Source organism: Malurus melanocephalus, unplaced genomic scaffold (genome assembly GCF_030028575.1).
Source record: "Malurus melanocephalus ecotype Western Australia unplaced genomic scaffold, MMel_1.1 scaffold_131, whole genome shotgun sequence".
In the NCBI taxonomy this organism is placed as follows: domain Eukaryota; kingdom Metazoa; phylum Chordata; class Aves; order Passeriformes; family Maluridae; genus Malurus; species Malurus melanocephalus.
In genome coordinates, this window is record NW_026623363.1 from 948,888 (window position 1) to 972,305 (window position 23,418).

Genomic DNA, 23,418 nt, shown 5'->3' on the forward strand with positions numbered 1-23,418 from the left:
CTGACTCAGCTCTTGCTGCTTCAGTCAAGAAAATGGACATACCCAGCAGYTGCCAAAACAAAGCTAAGACCAATGCTCACCTATGCTCTGCTTTGGCTCCTGCTATGAATTATGCACAAATTCCTTTCAAGGGGTTGTGGATGCCCTGATGCCCTAGTTTTGTTTTGCCGGCACTTACTAAACTTCCAAAGGACCTGGAGGCCTCAGATGGTCCTTTCTGATTTAAAGCTGCACCATTAGCATTGCTCCCACAACATGGCAACAAACAGGAAGCCCCGAGGCAAGCGGTGCAGMTCATCCACAGAACTCAGAGGATTATTCATGGTAATGTCTATTTGTGCAACACACACAGCTTCATGTGTGACCAAAGGGCAGGGGTGGGCTCCTCAACCACACAGTGTGGCTACCTGCAACCAGCAGAASCCATAATCATGATGATACTTTTCTGGGAATGCCTAAAGGGAGGACGCTGCCAAGCTCATACCACGTTGTCTTCCTCCCACGGCTGGCAAAAGGGTCATAAYGTCTCTGCAACTCCTCTTGCGTAACTGAGGACTGAATCCAGCCCTCAGCTTTTTTAGACAGCAAACTGAGCTGAAACACCTTTCATTACACAAGGCAGTTTGCCTTAATCGCTTCCAAGCAGGTGTGTGTGTGGGCAGGTGTGTGATGCAAAATCACCCTTAGAGTTACAGAATCAGYTAGGTTGGAAAAAACCTCTGGRATCACRAAGTCCAGCCTTTGAACACCACCATGTCAACTAGACCATGACATGAAGGACCTCTTTGTCCTGTCACTTGTTGCCTGGGAGAAGAGGCAAGACCTCTCCAGACCCTTCCCCAGCTCYATCAGCTCTCTCTGGACTCACTCCAGCACATCAGTGTCTTTCTTGTGGTGAGGCACTACAGCACTCAGGGTGTGGTCTCATCCCTGCCCTGGTCCCACTGGCCACMCTAKTGCTGACACTGGCCAAGATGCCACTGGCCTCCTTGGCCACCTGGGAGCTGGCTCATGTTCAGATGTTGACCAGCATTTTTCACTGGGCCACTTTCCTCTTTTCCTCCAGCCTATAGTGCTGCCCAGGGMTGTTGTGGATGACGTGTAGGACACAGAACTCAGGTCTTGTTGAAACTCAATCAACACATCTCTCACAAACAAGGGCGCAATTAAGAGGAAATTCCCAAATGGCTCACCCCACGGTGTTGCACAGGAAATGCAATGGAAATAGAACACTATTTCTTCTCCAGTTGTTTCCTGTTTACATGAAACTCAGCATTGAAGAGACCCTATAAGGCAAATCCCATAATTGCTGAGAGTTCCTCAGGTTAATCGGGTCAACAAAGAAAGGTCCAGACCATGCTTCATTGGCTGTTCTCTTCTTCTCTTTCTAATTCTCTCAACCCTGGACTGCAAGAAAAAGGTTTAAAAATACAAGACCCTTTTCTCCTGACCATTAAACAAATTAAGGTTTAGCCATCTTTATACTAGTCATCTTTATCATCTGGAGCCATGAGCAGCATTCCAAAAAAATTAGACAGAATATAGCAAATTCCTTTTGGTCTTACAGGAAATGGCAGCTTGAATTTCTTTGCAAATAAGCGAATTTTTTAAGCCTTTGAGATGCTGACCAGGTTTTGGTGATTTTTTTTTTCCCTTGGACTTATTCTCCTGTCTTCCTGCTTACTTTCCAGTTATTTTAACTGCCTAAACCATACTGAATTGAACTAAACCTAATATAGAATTATGTAATCATCCTAACAACTGAAAAGTACAGGGCTAGCTGATTCATTCATTATGATCTTCTAAAATGACTTCACAATCTGCCTTATGTGAAGACTGTGACTGAGCCTAAAAACATTGCAAACCTGTGATTTTYCTCTCCCCACATAGACACTGAAGTGCAGAGAAGAACAGATGGATCTCTRCACAGTTCTGCAAGCATGGGGATGGGGGAAGAGCATGCAGTGTCTACATGAGTTTGCACTTGGGGCTCTCCATCATTCTTCTACTGAAATAGGCAGTAAGGAACAGCATTATTGTCATTCTGTATTGGACACTCTAGTCTGGTCACACCAACCGGTGCAGGTTCCTGCATCACCTTTTATTACTGAGGAATAACTTAAAATATAAATAAATAAAATAAAAGAAATAAATAAAAGTTAAGATATTCTTTTATCATCTTCTAAAAGATCACCATTTAAATACTGTCTGTCTCCACAGTTAACTCCAATGGGAAGATCCATGCAGAGCATCCAGATTCCTGTACATGACATGTTGAAGTTGCAGTGCTCTCAGGAATCTGGCTACCTGATTTTGCCTTACTTGATCTGTTGGAAAATTGTYGAAACACTGCTCTGCCTGTATTTGGCCTGTATTATGTCTATTTTATAGTAAAACAGTTACTATGATCCCACCTATGGAGAGCAAAAAGAAGAAMTAATAAATAAGAAAAGAGAGCCTTGGTGTCTCAAGCAAAATTATTRTAACTCAACAGCAATTGTATTAGAGTTTAGCTGTTAGCAGAAAAAAAATATTACTCTAGAGAATAACCTAAAGGCAACAGTCACCTTTCTTGGGAGAGACTTTTCTGCAAGGTAAGAACATTACATCTCATTAAAACCTGTACKTTTTTTTTGTTTAAACCTTTGTGCTTTTTGATTCTGGAAGTCTGTACTTGATACTTTATTTCCTGCTTACTTGACTTGGCTCTGACTTATGAATCTACTTGCAGAAGATGACTAAAATATAACGCTGAAAACTCTGCTAATATATTCCAGATGACACTGCGAAAATGACAGAAGTTTAAGACTAGGTCTTCTAAATTAAYCTCTCATCAGACTTAAGAATGTTACCCAAGCAATATCCAAAATGTACTGTACATAACTCAAGAAGTCACAGAACAGCATTATATACAAAGGAACAGTAACCGTGGTTATTCTATATTGCACTTAGAAAAAGTAACTGTAACAGGTTTTAAACCTYCTCTGAATTCAATTAAATGAACTTATATGAACTTAAAAATATTGGGATTTTAGACCCATTTCACATTCACTGTAGAAAATTGTTAAGAATTGAAATCAACAATTTTCAATATTAAAAAACTCTAATACAGTTGAAACCTGGGCCTGGATCTTTCACTTTGGGCATGCGGATTTGCTGCATCTTCACCCTGAGGTGGAGTGGAAGCAGCTCCCAGAGTGAGAGAAAGGGTGTTACCCCAGGCAGGAGCACAGTCCAGGCTGGTATCAGATAAAATGCAATGATGTAGAACACCAGAGCACACACAATGCACAGTGAAATGGAAACAGGGAGTTATCCCCATTGTCAGTCCCCACTGACTGCAAGTAAAGTAAGTCTTTACAAAACAATGCTCATTACATTTCCTTTGAGCAGTRTCATAGAACTGAGACACTGCACGATGCTACTCAAGGCTGCCAGAATTTTCTATTCAAGGGTGAWAAAACAATGTTTGACATCAGTGTGACTGCAGCCTACTGGATAACACACTAACCTTTGGTGAGGAGTCCAAATAGTTATTTGCCTAACTGGGTTAGAAATGGGATTACCATTTAAATACATTTCAGTGTCTACTGGGATAAGCTATTTCACTAAACCTAATGGCACAACAGAGYCCTCTCTCTAGAAAGCCCTCAACACTTTACAGAAGTGTTTATTGCTTCTGCTTACAAGCTAAAGATCAAAAGATATCCTACACTGAACAGATCATAARATGAAAAAGTGAGAGGCAAGCCACAAAAGTCTCACAAACCAAGCACTGACACCAGGAACCAAAGACTAYAGCTTTGGTTAGATAGGTTTTTTCATATACACGTCATCACTGAATTTGGCCAGTCAAAGTGCTGTGTAGCCCTTCATGAACAGGAAGAAAGCAGCCAGGAAGAATTTGGAACATCAACTATAGTATACTTATGGAAAATCAGAATCACAGAATGGTTGGTGTCAGAAGGGACCTTAAAGATCATTTATTTCCACTCCCCCTGCTGTAGGCAGGGACATGTTTCTCTAGACCAGGTTACTCAAAGCCTACTCCAACCTGGCTTTGAACATTTTCAGGGATGGAGCACCCACAGCTTCTCTGGGCAACCTGTTCTGATGCCTCATCAGCCCCACAGCAAAGAATTTCCTCTTTCCATCTAAATCTAAACTCACTTTAAAGACATTACCCCTTGTCCTATCACTATATGACTTTGTAAAATGTCCCTCTCCAGCTCTCTTGTAGCACCCTTTAGGTACTGGAAAGCTGCTGTAAGGTCTTCCCAGAACCACCTCTTCTCCAGGATGAACAAATCAAAATCCCTCAAYCTGTTTTCACAGGAGAGGTGCTCCTCTGATCATCTTCATGGCCTCATTTGGACTCATTCCAACAGGTCATGTACCCAAATCAGTGCTCCCACTCGGTAATCTGTTGTAATTAAACAAAATTTGTCATATGCATATACCTGCAATATGCCTGCAATACATCCGCAGGGTAACAGCATCAYTGCTGCTTAAGGCTCAAGCAGATTTAAACAGACACTGAGAAGGATTTACTCATAAATCAGTCCAATATATAAATTCCAGGATTTGCCCATATTACCTTGAGTTATTAAACAATGAAGGCCGATGCAAGGAAATTCAGCAGCCATGCAGTGCCAACATACACAAAAGAAAACAAGAGACAGAAAAGCCTGACAAAATATTTAGGAAAATCACATAGAGATAATCCCTGTAAGAGAAACAAGAATTTATATGACTCTCTTCTAAGTTAGCATTCTTTTCYAGTGGCTCATGGTATAGAAAAACTTGTCCAATGGCATTAGTGGATGTTTTGCCTCAGTAAAGCAGAGCAGCACTGGATTGACTTCCTGAAATACAACAGCGAAAACGTAGTAGCCACAGGTAAAGACTTAAAAACTGCTTTTGTACATTTCTGACACTGGCCACAAAAGCTGCCCCTTTGAAACGATGAGCAGTCAAATGAAAAATACTCTCTTTTTGCATAGCTACAGTTCTGAATAAATCAGAACATCATCAATAGTCTCACATTAAAATCAAAACACTAATTCTATGTTCTTTGAGTAAGGTGTACATGTAATGAGCATTTAGTTTAAAACCTGACTTACAAGATCAAAATGCCTGAATCCTGGAGTACTACCAAATCCTAGCTAGATTACTTTTTAATCACTGCAAATCAGGATAGAAATTGCCAGCTACTAGAAGGCAGATTAAATGCTAATGTAGTCTAGAAACTTTGAAACTTCAAATTCAATTGSTGGAGAAGCACTTTCATGCCCAAAGAAAAGATGTTTAAACAATACAGAAAAAAAGTGGTGGCTGATATTTATTCTGTTGTGCTGTGGCCAGCAGGATGTTTCTCCCAGGGAATCTGTAGAGGGCTGGGAGCATCTTGTGCTAGGCTTCACTTCAGTGAACAAGGTCGCATGGTCTGTTGGGCAGCTTCTCAGACCTCCTTGGCTGGTAGTGTTTTATGCCTCATTTGAGGCAAGACATGAAAAAACAGGCAAAAACCAAATCTGCTTCTTTCTCTCTCAATGAGCCTTCCACCCAGTGCCTCTGCCTGGCAGACTCATACAGGCACCATTTTCAAAATCAGACAGTGATGCTGCTTACAACAGCATCCAGCTCCTTTCTGCAGATGGCTTTAAATTTCTGTCCAAATCAGAGATGAAGTCTACATTGGTTAACAGCAGCAAAAAGAAATTMATCCAGCTATCTGGGAAATACCAGTACTCTTTGAGAAAGCTGCCAAATCTGAAGCTTTATAAAGTATCRACGTACAGTGTAGGCCAATAAGTAGTACTGTATTGAACAGGAATGCTGAAGGTCTATTAAAATCATTAAAATTAACAGCTTGGACTTAATAACATCTAACTCCATTAAGATGTCTCAACATGCTTGTAAAATAAATAGCTGGAAAATCTGATCTAACTATCCATATAACTAATACATGGATATTTCCTTGTCTCTGTCTGTAGCCCCAAGCACCTTCCAGAGGTMCAAACCTCTTTCTTTATCTTACAGAAAAAGCCAAGTGTTCAGCTTTGGGCAGCGGTTATGGCACAAAGGTGAAGGGTCAGCAGTTTGGATGCCAACCAGGGTGGGAGGATTAGGGTTTCCAGCTTACARTGTACTCTGGTAAGGCAACAGAACTTTCTCTCCCCAACCCTCTAAAAGAGGGGGTTTGAAAGCTGGGTGGCAAAGTCCTGGTTTCCATTTTAAACTCTGCATTGAAGCAGCTTTTCATCCCAGAAACTCATCATCCAGCTGCACAAGGGAACAAACAATGTTACCAGGAGCAGGTGCTGGCAGCTGGGACACAGAGAAGAGTTCATCTGTTCCAGCACCACTGCTCACCCAGTCCTGTGACAGTGTGTCACGCTGAAGAAAAAGCTTACTGCTCACCTGAGGCAACAGAAATGAAGAACTATTTCAGCAGAGCAGACCTCACCAGAATACACACACTACYACTGCCTGATAAAGATAAGGCATCTTTATTAAAGCTCTCATGTTATTGTCCATTCTGTCCRTTCTGGAACTGGTTTCTGTTCACTCGGCCAAAATAAATCTAAATGTATGTCTTACAAATAGATCATGTCAGATGCTCTTTGCCAGTAAGTATAAATATAAACAAATTCAGAGGAACCTGGATAGAGAGATTAAATTAATGTAAAACAAATGCTCTGCTCATCATTTAGTTCTCACTATATGGGTTCAAGGTGCCAGGCACTACTTTTGAGACTCAGTAAAAACAAGTGGCTTTCAGAAAGATTTGGACAATTCTCTTTTTCAAAAACTTTTTCTGCTTTATTGCCCCACACAATGCCATCATCAATGTACTCCAGGTGTTCCTAAGCTTCATCCTGCTCCAGTGTAGTCTGGGTAAGTCCATGGCAGATGGCAGAGCATTTCTSTCACTGGGGCAGTGGATTTCAGGTGTACTGCATGCCCCACCAGGTGAAAGCAGACTGTAGCCTGCACTCTGCTGTCAAAGGGATTAAGAAAAATACATTAACAAGTGTACAAAAGTATGTGTACAAGCACACATTGTCCTGATGTTGTTTGAATACATATTTGGTCCATCAGGTATTCAAAATCTACGACAAAAATGTAAATCCTAAAGTGAGTAAAGCCGGTCACAAATCCTTTGCATTGCCACTGAAATGCCTGCAGGGCTTTCAGAGCTTGATTCAAGAAGCTGACAGTCATTTCCACTATGAAGAAACAGMTAACAGAAGACACCACAGAAGCTGCATGTTTAATTCCCTCCAGCACTTACAAAAGTAACAATCAAAAAYGCCAAGATTTTTCTGAAATTTTTGTTTGCAAATGCTAAATTATCATCTCACTGCATCTGGAATACTGAAACCTGCAGTAAGAAATCCTATAAATAATCTTTAACTTGAGAAAAACAGTCATGACTAAAAAGAACCAAAAAGGCAGCCCTTTCCACACTGAAGTTCCTCAAAGTGTCCAGGCACTCAGAAGCCCGGCTCTGTTCAGCTGCTGCAGTGCAAAACTGGCACAGAGAGGCCATGGTTTCAACACAAGGAGGGTTTTGAGGGCACCACTGAAGTTGGATTCTGCYTGGTGATGTTGGGGAGCACTGTCTGTCTGCAGCCAGACTGACACAAAWGTGGTGAGCAGGAAGGAAAAGGCACACAACCAAAGAGCATGTTTCATTTACAGCAATGCTGCTGCAAGGTGATGCTGTGTGCAATGGTCTCATGGGAATGTGTGCATAATGCTCTTTGAACCATGAGGAAGAAGCTGTCTCCTAATTAGTTCCCTGGTAATTGGCCATCCAGCGTCGTTCCTTCCGTGAGGGCTACTGTGAATATATTGGACTCATCTGATTAAAACAAGAGAAAGGAGCATTATGCGATGGCAGCTTAATGAGATGGGCTTCAAACTAGACCTAAACAAGCTGAACAAGAAAAACAAATTGGGGCCTGTTCAGAAGCCATTGAGAAGACAAGATAGTTGCAACCATCTGCAATACTCATAGAAAAAGTTTAGGAGCCTGGGCTTTAAAGGGAAAAAACTTGAAGATGTAACTGTGCTTGCATACTAATCTSGACCTCTAATGTTTTAGAACCATCACTTAGGATCACTAGTATTTGGGAAGACATMACAGAAATGAGCTGTCCCTCCAGAAGCATGTGAGCACTGCAAATCAAGAACAGGCATTCTTTGAAGTAGCAAGAGACACAGACACTTAATGGCTGTGGGTGGGAGATCAAAGTGGGAAAGCAGGCTGGGCTGGGAGGACTCAGGGCTGCTGCAGCACAGCTGGTGAAGAGCAGCCAGAAGAAGCCTTTCCAGGAGCACCCAAAAACCAGAGTGCATGCTCTGGTCGTAGGACCCAGCAGYTCTGCTGAGGTTCTCAGCCATCCCTGTGTACAGCTCCCAGTTTGAAAGCGCTTTCAGACACAGGCTGCCTGTGTTAGCATCTTCTACAGGTGAAAACACAWAGCTGCCTACAGGCCATTCACTTAAGAGCTGGACTTGATGATCCTTGTGGTTCSATTCCAGTTMAGAATATTCTGTGATTCTGAATTTAAATTAATTGTCCCCAACAGTTTGGGGGAGCAGGGCTTGAAGAGAAAAGCAAATGCAGGTAGGGTGGTGGTGCAAAATGCCAGGCAGTGATACTGGAGCTGGCCCCGCTCAAAAGCATTGTGTGCCTTCCTTCCCTGCCATGCCAGGGGGCTTCACACTCCTGTATTTTGTTGCTCTTGTTCACTTGCCGGTGAAAGAAATTAACGTTTGTATCCAAAWGTAAATACCTCCCACCAACTCAGGAGCCAAACACAAACACGCTGATTATACAGTGTCTGAGCTCTGAGCCACGGCCCTAGTAACAGAGATAAAAATCAACACATCCAGGGAACGAGAAAGAAAAGGCAGTGCAAGAGTGAGTCAGCAAATGTAAGCAATATGTTAGTCAGGCAAGCGTTTCTGAATGCACCACGAGGCTGCTCATGCTGCAGACAAAGTCACAGCCCCGAGAACCTGGAAGACCATCCTGGTGTCAGGGTCCCCACCCTTTTGCAAGGGGACCTCTAAATTTTCATAYTGGTTTTGGGGAGGCTTAAGATGTMGATTTTTTTCCATCGCCCCCACCCTCCCCCCATCCTTGAGCCTGAAAAAGGAAAAAATCAGTGCCATGTTTAGAAAAGCAGAGACATGAGCACGGCAACCCGGTAAAGCAGAGGAGGTCGGCTGTGCTGCTGTGTCAGGTGTCAGGATAAAGGCTSCAGGTTTTCAGGATTAGCCTGGTCACTTTGCAGGCCATGAAATACTCCACCGAGCCTGTTCAGCCTGTGTTCTGGCTCTTCCTCCTGCCAGCCTGCATTTCTCTGCAAAACAAGTGGCTGAGAGCCTCAGAGCACTGCTGAGACACGTCCCCATCGGCGGTGAACCTGCACAGCAGCCGTGGGGAGCGGGGCTGTGCTGCTGCTCTCTGGGGCCACACACATCACACCCCAGTGCTCCCAGCCCGACCAACACAGCTGCACACAGCAGTCGGGGAAGAAAAAGCAAGGCACGAAGCCAGGACGTTTTACAAAAGTCACTGGATTTCACGTCACCAGCAAACTTATTTGCAGCTTTTCTGATCTAAATCCTGTTGTTCCGCCACTTTGAAAATGCAGACTCTAATTAACTCACATTCTTATAGGCTCTGGCGCCTGAAAGATACTTGCTTTTGTAAATGATATTTAWAAAGCAAGAGCTATTTAATACCTGCTTAACATATATCCATAACCTTCAGAACGTCTCCTGTGAGTCAACACAGGCTGACTTGAAATGACATCTTTCCCCTTTCTGTTCTGYAAGGTTTTCTGCAGTGCACAGCCACTGCCCCAGAGCATGGCAGCCYAAGCCAGTGCTCCTATTAACTCGTTCAACACAGGGTAATTTTATTCTGGAAGAGGAGCACTTGCAGAGAGAGGACTGCATGTAAGCCTGTGTCTGGGAAACAAGCCCTCTTCAGTTTAGTCTTCGTGCCTTCGAGTGATCTCCCATTTGTAACCATTTACTCCACAGCCACGTYCTGCATTTACAACTCTTCATTGGTACTTCTGCAGGAAGCCTGCGGGACGGTGGCTTAATTCAACTTCAGCAGCACTCAGATTTCTGTCTGCACCAAAGCTGCAAGTAATGGTAGAGCCATCTCATTATTCATGCACAAAAATTTACATCCTTTTCCCATTCACATGACAGATGTGTCTCCCACTGGCTTGGAAGAATCCCAGACCCCAATTTTAATAATGAAGGTCCCTGACAGTSTATAGTTCTCCAGATGGGTGTCTTTCCCATTCTTTGAACAAAGCAGGTCGAGCAGGATAGTCTAGGCACCACACCACAGGCCATTATCACCACAGACTGTGGGATCCACTTAGAGAAGGATGTTTATCCAACACTCACAACTTGAGAGGGTTTGTCCCCACTCCTGCAGCTCGAAGGAAACAGCTCAGACTGCATGGCTGCAACATTTTGAGCTCACGAGCACCTGAGCAGAGATGCCATCATGGACACATCACCTCCCTGCCTCCAGGACTGCTTTCAGGAAAGCTACACGGGCAGCCTCCAGACAAGGCAGCTGAGACATTGTGACAGATTACTGCCTCTGCTGGTCCCTCACACTCCGCCACAAGAGAACATGGTCCCAGGAGGAGTCATGACAGCTCAGTTTACCCAGCTGTGGCAGTGCTCCATGTGTGTGGCATGRGGCCAAAGTTCAGCCCTGGGAAGCCACTCCAGTGCCAGCAAATGCAAGGCAACCTAAGGCAACCCACCCTGATATCATCCCATTGTGTAAGCTGGCTGACAGGGAGGCTGTCCCCATTGCTTCACAGACTGGCTGACATTCAAGAGAAGCATTTGATCCAGYAGTCTGGAAAAATGTACGATGGTACCGAGTTTTTATCTGTACATGCAATGGGAGACTCTCCAAAGTGCTGCGAATTGAAGTCTTGCTTTCTTTTAATGTCACACAGGATTTGGGAGCTAAGAAGAGACACCACAGCTGAAAGTCAGTGGAAATGGTCATTTTCATCTGGGAAGACTTCCAGCTGCAATGGCTTCGGGCAGCTCTCAGAGCAGCCCTTGTGGCTGCACGGATCCACCACTTTCAAGGCATCCTTCCTGTTCTTAGAAATGCTACATTACAGAGCTTTCTGCCATTAAAGCATCTAGCTCACCAAGAATGTGACTGTGGGATTCTGCGTCGACCTTGGCAAAGGGAAAAAGGTTACTACAATACCATAMCTCTTCACGGGAATATAATGAACACAAGTGCCCCTCTTTCAAGATGTACAGCTATTTTACAGCACAAGAGCTACCTGGAACTCCATAGAGTCAAGACTCACTCTTGAAAATTTAAACAAGGTAAGAGGGTTGAAGATGTCTGAAGCCAAATTCACATTCCCTGTAAACAGAAATGACACTATCTAGTTTAATGGAAAGAAGTCTAACTCTCCCAGCAATAAAAATGGGTCGTAACTACGGTCATCAGGACACAGCCTCTGAATACCAAATGCTAGACCATAATCATAAAAGAAAAGCAAAGGCAACATACCTGTGGTCTGTCAAAAACCTCCCTCAATCCTATATGGCATTTTATTGGAAGCAATGAAAACTGCTCCCAGTGGTTGCAACAGCTCTCTGAGATACACCAAAGGATCASTACCTTAACACACTCAGCACGCCTACTCCAAAGCCACCACCACTCATTAGGGACGATGCTCCATGACAYCCCAACAGCTGAAGTCACAAGGAATTGCTAAGGCAAGAGCATTTGGAAAGCCTGAGGTCAAAACCTGCATTCCCAGCCTTAATGAAGATACACGATAGATGCTAACAGATCCTGTTTTGTTACCCTAGTCCACTTTTCTTCTCCATCAAGGGCATGCTACTACAGAAAGCAGAGGGAGGAGCTCTGCTTGCTCAACCCACAGTAAAAAGCTGTGGTAGCTCTTCTAATTACAATTTCTCTCTAATCTCTGGATTGCCCATATTATCAGTCTGGTGTATATTTCTTTTCTAGATGCAGACACAACTTCTTTTCTCCTAATTTTCTCCTAACATCCTTCGCAATTATTCCATTTACAGTAATGACCATTTCAAAATATGTGAATTGTCATAATTTTTTTTACATACCAGATGCTACATTACATTTAGCCAACACACAAGTTTAGGAACTAAATCTCTTACACTGAAGCCAACAGCAGTTTTACTGTGGACTTTATTTAGGATTTTTTCATTTAGTGATTGGAAAGCAGCTTGAGAGAGAGTGCCGTTTTACACCACTATATGATGGGGGCTGCAGAAAGCTACAATCACTCCTCTCTAGTTATTACTGCCTTATTCCAGAAATCAAGAACCAAGTGATTTCATCAGCAGGTGGCAGTGGGACTACTCTGAACCAGTGCTTTTTTTCTGTTCATCCAGAGACAGCTTGGGGCCTGTGCTGCCCAGCTCCACCAGCCTAACACCAAAACATGCCAGCTGTTTCCCACCCTGCAGGGTGTTTTACAGAAACATCCAGGGCTTCCCTAGAGCCCTGTGCTGCTGACCTAACTGCTGCTAAAGGGGAAAAAGATATACAGAAAATGAGAGAGAAGTGGGAAAAAGGTRGTAGAAAGTAGTAAACAAATAGGTATCTGAAAAAAAGAAGAAAATGCATGGTGGGGGAGAAGAAGGATTGTGAGAAGTAACTATCGTCTAGTTAGCTCCCCAAGTCCCTCTATTTGGTATAGAGGGAGTGGTTTCACAACTTACTTCTCTCAGCTGCCTACTTCCTGATGACTCAGACACCTTACAAAGCAGGCATCTGTGGTCAGACAAACRCCAGCACCAGGGCCTGCAAGGTGCTCCTGGGACCTGAACGAGGGAACAGCAATACAAACTGTCTGTWATCACCAAATACCAGAATCTTGGACATCAAACAAAGCACCCTGAGCAAACATCCCGAGCAGGATCTAAAGACATCCTATGTGGAAGGATCTGGGAAGGACATCCACTGTAACTACCATCTTTATGCAGGGGAACCACTACACGAGGATCACCTCCCACAAACATCAGGTGATTGGTTTTCAGACTTTCTTTCAGCAAAATGTTTTCCTTTATTTCCTAATAAGTGTGAGCATCCTGGGTACAACAGACTTGTGACAGTCTGGCTCCAAGGGTTGCATGAGGAATATCTGGTATTGATCCTATCTTTCAAACAAAAGTTTGAAATTTGTCCATGACCTAGGCACTGATACAGGAGGGGAGCTCTTGGAAAATGCTGGAAAGCTTATGTGAATTTGTTAAAAATTAAAAATCTGCATTTCAATCATGATATTAGAAGTTAGCAAACAATGACACATTGGCTGAGGATTCCTTCCRGTGCTACAACATTACTTTCCTTCATGTTTGGCTGTCTGGACCCATTCTCTGTCCAATGGGATGGAAGCAAAACTCCCACTGGGTCACAGAGATAGAAGCAATGTAGCTGTATAGATCTGGCTCTCACAGTCCAATCAATAATTTACCTAAACCTCTAAAAAAACCAGTGAGTTTTGTCTGCCTGGGTACTAGTCTTAAACTAAATCCACAGGCTGTTAGGGGCAAGATGAGKTTTTCATTACATCCATGGGCAGTGCCTTGTCCAGAACAAATCTTGCCTAAYATCTGACTCCCAAGCGAGATTTAAAAACAATGTATTTAACTCCACAGTATTTACAGAGCTCTAAAACAACACATAATGGTATAATGAAATAATCTGATCATCTGTGTTCGCTGCCATTGCAAGGCGGAATGTCACTTCCAGACAGTTGTASTGTGACCAAAACCAGTATTTTCCTTATCAAACATGTGATCAAAAAAGAATATTTAAGCACACWGGAGCAGTCAGGTCAGAGAGCAAAGGCTGAATTAAGCCAGTTTGTTGTTTAAGATGGTGGTCAACAGGAATACCTTATGGAAACTATAACAGGGAGATGCCTCACAAAATAATGTAAAGACAACATTATTTATTCTGCAATACTTCTACCTGCTGAACAGCCTGTTTCATCACCAGCCTGCAATCAACGCTGCACCCTGTCATCAGCAGCTCCACTTAGCACATCCTCCCAGCTTCTGCTGTTCCCTAGGAAAGGSAGTGAAATCACCCACAGCTTTGGGCTGGTCGCCCACGAGCAGGGAAGGTGCCACGCGCTCACGAGACGGGACAAGTCCTCGTCCATACCCGGGATTGGGACCGAGTTGCAACAGGGCCCAGGGCAGCCAACAGCCCCAGAGCTACTGTCAACAGAGCAAAAAACTTTATGAAAGTCAAGGTAGACAAGAGCATCTAGACACCCATCAGTGGACAAAACAGCCTGGAGTTTTCTGCTTGGCTGTCAAGCCAAGGAGGGTGAGGAAACAAAGGAATTGAAATGTAAGGTGTCTACAGAATTTCCTGCTAATAAAAAACGTTTCTTTTGCTTGTGACCTGCAAAGACATGGAAAAGGAGTTGAACAGCCAGTCCTCTAGGGAGAACAAAAAGGAAGAAAAACCAGGGCTTTCAGCTGCCTGGAGATGATGTATGTTGGCAACAACAAAATTCCCATTAGAGTTTACAGAGGACCTGCATTCAGAAGAATCACATCAGGGGGCCTAGAGGGTAAACTCCCAATTAAAGCTAAAAGGAAAATTACATAAGGAAAAAGACTCTGTAAACATTTGTTAATAAACCCACTATCTGAACGGCACAGTGCAACAACTTTGGCATCCCACTTTTGTTTATACTTAGGGGATTTTACTGTTATCTTAAGCTTTTAATGGCTCTAAATAAAATTTTTCAAAAAAGAAAAAAAAAGAAAACTGAAACCTAGGCAATTTTATTAGTCAGAAGATCAGACTCCTCAATAATAGCATTCTGATTTTTCCAAAATTAACTTGGCTCACTGTCTCTTCCCCTTAAAACATTAATTRGCACTCCCTGGGATTACTCTTTCCAGGTGAATTTATACTACTGATGGCTCAGGACACATAGAGTAGGCATTTGTWCTTAACAACACTCTTGACTGACCTTAAGTTTTACGTCCAGGGGTAACTGAGGCCATCAGACATCAAAATCAACACATTCAGTTTGACAAGCTCACAACCTGGATGATGTCCAATTAATTTTTCATTCAGTTTGCAGACTTCACATACTGAAACCAATTACCAACAATTTAAAAAAATTCTATTTAAAAGTTATCATCAGATGTTAAGTATTCTGAAGTTTTATTGGACTATTTGAAAGAAAGTCCCTTTCATGAATTTGCAATTAAAAATGGTCCAGACTTTTGCAGTTTAATCCCATGATATCAACACTAAAACGCCTTGCCCCTAATATTACTGCAGCTGTTCTCAGTCCTTGGTTACCACAATCAAGGAGACAAACTTTGCCTCACATCCTTGGCAAGAATAAAGAGTTCTTCACTGCTASTCCAAGTGCAAAGCTGCACAGTAACAGCGTAAGATCATTAGGATTTCTGTACTGTTGTAATGTAGCTATTTCATACAGGTCTTACCACCTTAGGACCACCTTTGCGACGTGGCAGAAAACCAACTCTGAATATCCCCTGAAAGGAACTGTTCCCTGTTTCACAGCAGAGGAACTGAAGCATAAAGAGAAACTTCAGAGATGACACAGGTCCTTGATTTCTACTGCAATGATGGGACTCAGGCACTGGACTGATGCCCGATTTCTACAAGGTGGCTATGGCTGCTGTCACTTTGAAGTCAGGCTCCCCACATCCTTAGAGATMTCACTCCCCCGCATGCCATGCACTGCACAAACCACTACCTGTGCTCTGCAAAGTCCCAAATTCCCTGGCRTGAGGTAAACCACTGACTTGCATCCCCCTCTCCTCTTCTGCATTCTGAATACCAGCTGMTCCCACAGGAGTAAAGGACTGCTCAGCAGATACAAGCTCTGCCCATCATTTCATGCCATGTCTGCTCTGCAGGACCTGGGTCCCTTCTCTAGGCCAACCGAGGTCACGTTGCTTTTGGACTCCTTCCACCTTGCTCCTAGTAAGTAAAAGTCACAGCAAAAAAAAATGAGTCCTCACAAAAGTCAACAGGATTTGCAACTGAAGGTTTGCAGTGGAGCACATAGTACAAAGCACACCGTGAAGGGCAGTATCAGGTACCATTGCTAYTTTGAATCTGAAAGCARTAAYAACATTTGCAAACCTCGCACATGAACTGGTACAATTTTCTCCTTCTGTTAGCCAGGGTGCAACCACAGCCTGGCTGTTTCCTGTTCTGTTGACAGTGGGCAAAATGTTAACCCGTGTGTCCCTGCAGAGCTTCCCACGGGGCTGCACCAGCCTTCCCCAGGAAATCCAGGGAGCCCCAGCAGATGTGATGCTGTGGCACAAGAAACAGGAACGGCATGGCCTGTAGTAGCAGCGGGCTGGGACACTCTGGTCAGTGATGGGGCACCACAGTAGAAGACAAAATTCTACTACTCCAACCCAGGGCATGRCTTAAGTGGGCTGACAAAACTGTTGGCAAGAAAAAATTTATGGGGTAGCAGTACATGGGTGATGGGGTTACACAAACACCTCACATGTTGATACAGCCTAAGTCACTGGAAAGTTTATTCTGTATTTCAGACGACGCTAATTTACAGTTAAAAATGATGTTTTAATCGCTACCCTTTTCCATGAAAAGAAAAATAACCTAAACTCTTAATTAAGCTTCCCAAAAACCGTTTTGGAATGTCCATGTCCATGAATTCACTTCTAAAAATTTAGTTCCTAAATTACTCCTTGCTCCATTCCTACACGTTTATTATTCCCAAAAGTACATGTTTGTAGAAGAGATGTCTTCACTCTCAAGAGGTTTAAACTCACATAAGCAACATGAGAACAGATGTGCTCCTACTCTGGGGACAGAGTAAACAAAAGGCCAATGCCTCTGTTTCAGTGGTAGGCTGAATCCAGAAGACATTGATATATTTATCTTCAAGATGACATTTTGGTGTCCACCAGATTTTAATTTTTTTTTTCTCAAGCCCACAGAGACAGAAAACACCTGAACTCTGAAAGGACATCTGCTGTTACTCCCCCCAGACTCCGTCCTATTATTTTCAAGGAGCTAAAACCCTGTGATGCTCTAATACATGTCCTCTTGCTCAGAAAGGCCTGTGGGATCAAAGAAAGGCAAAGATACGGGTATTCTCTACTCTCTGCCRTGCACTGGTGGCCCTGTCAGCTTTATGGCCAGTCTGCACAAGTGAGCAGCTAAAATCCCTTATGGAGAATGACATGTGGAGGTAGGCTAAATTCTTGGGCCAACTGAATTCTGCCCAAGTCACACAGTCTCTGCTGAAAAGAGCAATTCACATCTTCTCTTTGAGTCCTTGCAGCAGCACAGAGCAAAGTCCAGGGTGACTGCAGTGTCCCTCTCTACATCCTTCACTCGGCAGCTACCAAGAGCTCGGGGCGGGGGGGAAGTAATTTACATCAGTTTTTGGCTGCTACACACATATGCCTGGAGAGATACGCTCACAGCCTCTCACTCTTGATTTCTGCATGAGGTAAGAGCAACTTAAGTGGATGAGGAGAGCTTGTTCTGCATTTAGGAAACAAACCTGTCTAGGACGATGGTGCTTGTGTGAATTATTAAAAGGCAAGTGCATTTACAAATCCAAATTAGTTGACCCTCTGCCCTTCCACATCTATCTCTAATTCTGACTTGAAAGAAAATCACACCAAATTTCTCTCAGCACTGGCTGCATTTTCTGCCTCTGCCACAAAGAAGTTTTGATAATGAAAGGTTAAAAATAACTTCCTGCATGAATGTTTTCTTTCAAATACATTAACATTTATACATCTAAGGTCCACAAAGTTGATTTCAGAATCGAGTTTAAGTTGCCAGATCCCTTTAAAACCAAAAAATTCCAAGCACTCCTCATGCAGTCCTTCTCTCTTTACTGAATCATTCCTTCTGTTAATGACAACAAAACCAGCCAGTTTCTGAATCAGAGCCCCACAGCATCTTTAGGGAATAACCAGTTTCACTTCTGCTCATCCTCCTCCCGCTACTACCTGCGAGCACACTGCTGAGGGTTAAACCTGAGCTTTTCAGGATGCAAAAACAGGAGAGGCAAGAGAGAGAGGAGCACGGGGAGCCTGCTCAGGGCAGCAGCGGGCGGGAGGACATTGGGCTGGGGCAGGGATGTCCGGAGCGCTGCAGCAGCCGGCGGAGCAGCACAGGAAAAGTTTCTGTGATTTTAGGCAAACCCTGGCGTGACGTCAGCTCTCCCAGATAATCTCAGCGCAGTCAGCACAGGCCTGCTGGCTCCCCATTGGCGAGCCCCTCGTCAGCAGACATCTGAAGATAATTATTATTGGCCAGACAATTATAACAGGAACGACTGTCACTTCGTGCTGATGCCCGAACCTGGTGCTCTGCAGCACGACGGAGGAGGACTCCGGCGGTCACCACTCCACCCAGGCATTTCTGTCACTTTGCCTTTCCTTAGCACGGGCCAGTTTTTGCTGCCTCAGTGGCTGCAGCTGGGAATTGAAATCTCAGTGCTACAACACCTTTTGCTGCATGTCTGACAGAACCGTGAATTTTCTGCAAAAATAATAATATACTTACCTATAAGGGATAAAGGACTACAGCTGCATTAATTCTCATGCCGCAGTTTAAGGAAAAAAAATCCTCTGCAGACTATTTACTAAATACCACTTTCCTGTTTGAAGAAGTTTGTGAGGAGGTGCTGGGAGAGTTTGATTTGAGAAATCATTTTAAGCAATTATTTTAATAAACATTTGACTTTATCCTGAACATACTGAAAYCAAACATCTCATGGTCTGAGCACAATATGACAGCATCTTAAACTGATACTGTATTTTATATTCAAAGCTACTCAGTGGCTCTATACTTAAATATGTATCAACAACAGCTTTCCCACAACATAAAGTGTACGGACTTTCATGACAGTAAATGGACCTGCTAGCTCTTWAACCTCCTGAAATCCTGCAATTGCTTGTTTAGGGAAGGCAACTAATCGGCAGTTCTGTCTAACCTCGCTCTGCCACTCCTGCCTCCCTGCSTAAGAACCAGGCAGTCTCGGGACTACACCATAAAGGTGTGCATAAACATAGAGCCAAGCATTCAGGGAGCTGAAACCCATCAGCTTGTAAGTATCAGGCAACAGACTGTTCATTTCTCCTGTGTCAAATCCGCACCCTCTTCACAGCACTACTAATCCAGGCCCAAGCTTTAAAGAGGTCTCAGTGCAATGCATGTTGCAGGATGGGATCCTTCATCCACTGAAGCTGGAACATCTGGAATGAAGCAAGGAGGACCCAATTCACTGCCATTAGACCACTATGCCATCAGATGGGATTTTCAAGGGCAAATGGCAGTAAGGAAACAAGCCCTGGAGCTTGGATGGAGAAGAAAAGTCTGGGTGCCACGTGACTGGGGAGGGCAGAGGACATGCACTTGCCCCAAGGAGTGATGGAGCTTGAAGCAGACTTGAAGGACYAAGGCAAAGGAGGGGCAAGCCTTGGTTGAACAGAACCAGATGTTGCACCATGATCCTTCCCAACCAACCATACCAGTACCTAGGTGTATATGGCACTACCCCTAGGCTTTGCATTCAAGCTTTTCCAGCTTTAGGCTAACAGAGGTTTAATTAAAAGTCCTTTCTGGGGCTTYAACCCGCTCAGAACTCAGAGGATATGTAAAAGGATTCATGTCCAACTACAAACAATGCTAACCTTCATATGCAGCCTCCTCAGACTCCAAATACATCTCAAAATCCAAAAGTCAGGGTCAATTCCTTAGAGTTAATCTATCCCCCCTAACACTCTACAGCCTTTTGTGTGTCTGTGTGTGTCACGAGATAGCAAGACATAGTTCTGAGATGAAGTAAAACAGCAAATGCCACACCTATAGAATTTGTTTACCTTCATGTTAAGGCGTCATAATAGTATTGCAATGTTATTAAAATAGTAATTTAAATAACAATTACAGTATAAACTCCTACCACAGTCTTTCCTTAAGCAAGTCCCCCTAGTCTGTCTCCTTGCTCAGAGAGCAAAAAAACATGTTTGTCCCTACAAACTACTACTTCACGACCTCATCTTAGATGGCTCTTGTGTTAAGGATGTGTACATTTGGGCTACACGTACAAAGTGCAGGAGCCATGTACTGCCACTGATGTCTGCATACACAAACCTATTGAGTCACCATGACAAAAAAGGAAGTAAAAAAAAGCTGCTATATTTTACCAGTTAAGCTCCCTGAAAAACTCAAGCACTTGAGCAGAACCTGTTTCATTAAGCAAGTGCATTTCTGAAAGATAAAAATGCACTATTTAACCTGAAATTCGGAAGAGTCCTCAGCAGCATTTTCAGGAAAAACCTGCCACGATAGAGATCTCAGAGAGCATACTTCTATTGCATTTCCAGAAATATTCCCAGACCACAAGAAGATCCTTCACTTTCATGAGAATCAAAGGTATTAATTCATCAGTTCCCTCAGAGAAGGTGAAATTAGACCGTAAAGCACGCGTGCATGTATGAGAGTGTCTCTTCAGCTGTACAGCAGCAGCRTAACACTGACAGTCTCCTCCTCTGAACCTGGGAAGTGGGAGCCCGGTGTTACGGAATCCCAGCTGACGGCCTCTGCAGCACATGAAACTGCCAGGGAGATTTTAACAACACTGCTTAGTATTTATGTAGTGCCCTGACATCTTCAAGGACCTCGGCAAACATTACCCAAGTCATTAAAGTACCTTGTAAGGGCATTTCAGCATTATTATTCCCCACTCCCCTGGTCTTTCCCTGCTGGGGAAACTGAGGTCTAGGAGAAGTTATGTAATGTCTCCAAGGTCACATCATGATGCACAGGAGAGCCAAGGAGAAGATGCACGAGTGCTAGGTCCTAGGCAYGTTCTTTAAAATAAACTGCACCTCTCCTGGGTTATTTGGCTACCACATATACTCATGTATCACTCCTTCCATCCTCTTTTACCAGCATGTCCTACGCACTTTGATGCCAATTTTCTTCTGGAACATGGACAGAATGGGAAGCATCCAATACTCCCAGCCCAAGAATATCTATGTGGTCTCCTTTTTCCTGAAATATGAGTGACACGAGGCAAGAGGTTATGAGCTCACCTGCAGAACAGAGGGAGGCATACGTGCACTTAGATGGTAATTTTAATTATACTGCCCTTAAAAGTCCCCAGACAAGTCACTAAAATATTCTAGCAAATCCCTGGCTGAGATCCACCCAGGATCTTGGACATTCTGCCCTGCAAATGTAGACAGCAAAGCCTGGGCCCAAAGACAGTCTTACCACTGTCACACGAGGGTGGCATGGGGACGGGTCTTCACTCAGGAGCTCAAAAGGGCAGACAGCCCTGCCAAGAGAGGGCATGCAGGGAAAGCTGGGGGCTAGCTGGGGAGAGGGACCGCAGGAGAAGCAGAAAGAGCAAGACTGGGARCCAGGCAAGGGTGGTCAGGGATAGAGCATCAGCAAGGCACAGGTGAGTAGGGGCAGATGGTGAACACAAGGCCCGTGCAGGTGGTGGACAAAGCCAGGACAAGGACCAGGGCAAGGTGCCATGGAGAGGGTGAGGAGGGCAAGGTGTCATGGAGAGGACCCCGAGGACAGCTCAGGGTAAGGGCAACCGGGACGCTCCCTGCATCCCCATCTCCCTGCTGCCGGCCAAGGCCCAGGGATGCCCGCGGGGCAGTACCCGGCAGATAGCAGGCTCCCGGCACAGCCACTCCCCTTCGGCGGGCCAGGCTGCGAACGTGTGTGTGTCCCTTTGCGGGGCCGGCAGGCTCCGGCTCRCCGCGACCCGGGAAGCCCCGACGGGTCCGTGCGCAGCCCCGGCTCCCCGGCCGCACGCACACGCCGGCAAAGTTAATAACCGCATGGCTGCAAATGAAGTTTTATTAGGAGCTGGGGGAGGGGAGGGGCAAAGCACAGGGGCTTCGCGGGGAGCGCGGGCAAACGCGCGACTTGTTTGAACGAGGCTGCAGCGCGGGCAGCGGGAGGGTCGGGCGGGGATGGAGGCAGGGATGGAGGCAGGGGAGGCCGAGGGCACAGCCGGGGCACGTGTGCGGCTCTGCGCCGCCGGGCCGGCCGGAGGGCCGAGGCACGGCGGGAGGGGGCGGCGGTGGGGCTCGGGGCCCGCAGCGGGATGCCCCGGCCTTGTGCAAGCCGGCGGGCTGGCCCCCGCCCGGCCGCGCAGGTAGCGCCGGCGGCAGCGCCCGTGTGCCGCGCACGGCGGCGCAGAGCCGAGCCGAGCCGAGCCGAGCCGCGCCGCGCCGGCCGGGCGCAACCCGCGCACCCGGATGGGCTCAGCGCCTCCCCGATCCGGGCGGGCGGCGGGGCCCGGGGGCGGCACTCACCAGTTCTCCTGCATCCACTGGATGGCCGCATGCTCGTTGAACTGCTTCTCGAATTCGTATTCCTGCAAAGTCAACACTGACATGTTCATTGGCCCGGTGGCTGCGGAGCCGCTCCCCGCGCCGAGATGCTGCCTGCCGCCGCCTCGGGAGCCGGGCCCCTGCGCGCCCGCCGCCGGAGAGCCCCCGCCTCTGGCCTGGCCCGCCCCGCCTCAGCGGTACCCCGGGTTTAGCATAGCTCCGCTCCCCTCCGCGCCTCTCCTCCCGGGCCCGCCGGTCTCCTCCTCTTCTGCGGCCGCCGCGCAGCGCCCGGGGGCGGCGCGGTCTTAGTGCCCGCCCGCCGCCGCCGCCGCCCGGGACACCCGCCCCCYGCCGCCCCCTCGCACAGCCCCGGCGCTGCTCGGCGGACCGCGCCGGGGCTGCCCTTTTGGCAGGGAGGAACCCAGCCCCCAGCCCCAGGCCGTCAGAAATATCTACAAAAATAGGAAGCCCCCACCCGTGTGCTGAATCCATGCCGCAGCGCCCTGCGCGCCCTCGCCGGCCAGCCGGGAACTAAAGCACGAGCTGATATTTAGCCAGAAGGGCAGACGCATACACTCGCCCAGAAGAAACCTACACACACCCAGACACGTCCTTTTTTGCATTTAAATCCCAGCGCACCTGCTGCGGGTGCCGCCATCCCGCGGGAGGGGCCTCACTGCCCCGCTGCACGGCTGGGTCCAGCTTGCTGCGGAGACAGGGGTGGCTCATGCGGGGGGTACCCTCCTGGAGACAGGCTGCCCCGAGCTTCCTGCTGTGCAGACACGCTTTGGCATGTTACAGTATGCATGGRGCTGGTGGAGCATGAGGCAGAGACCCTAAGTCTAACCATCACCTGCTGAGCTGCTCCCGCTGCTGGATCACACGGTGTTTTTGTAGCCTTAATTTTGCTTTCCCTTCTCATCTGCAACTTGCTGATGTCTCCAGTTGAGTTCTTCCGACTCCAGC

General features: G+C 45.8%; 1 protein-coding gene across 1 annotated transcript in view; it reads right to left on the minus strand.

The window, feature by feature from the left end:
• ELOVL6 (ELOVL fatty acid elongase 6) overlaps positions 1–22,706 on the minus strand; it is a 74,757-nt gene extending 52,051 nt beyond the window's left edge. Inside the window, exon 1 of the mRNA XM_057370730.1 lies at positions 22,435–22,706. Coding sequence (XP_057226713.1) covers positions 22,435–22,523 — 89 coding nt within the window. The 5' untranslated portion in view covers positions 22,524–22,706. The remainder of the gene's footprint in view (positions 1–22,434) is intronic.
• Between the last annotated feature and the right edge of the window lie 712 nt (positions 22,707–23,418).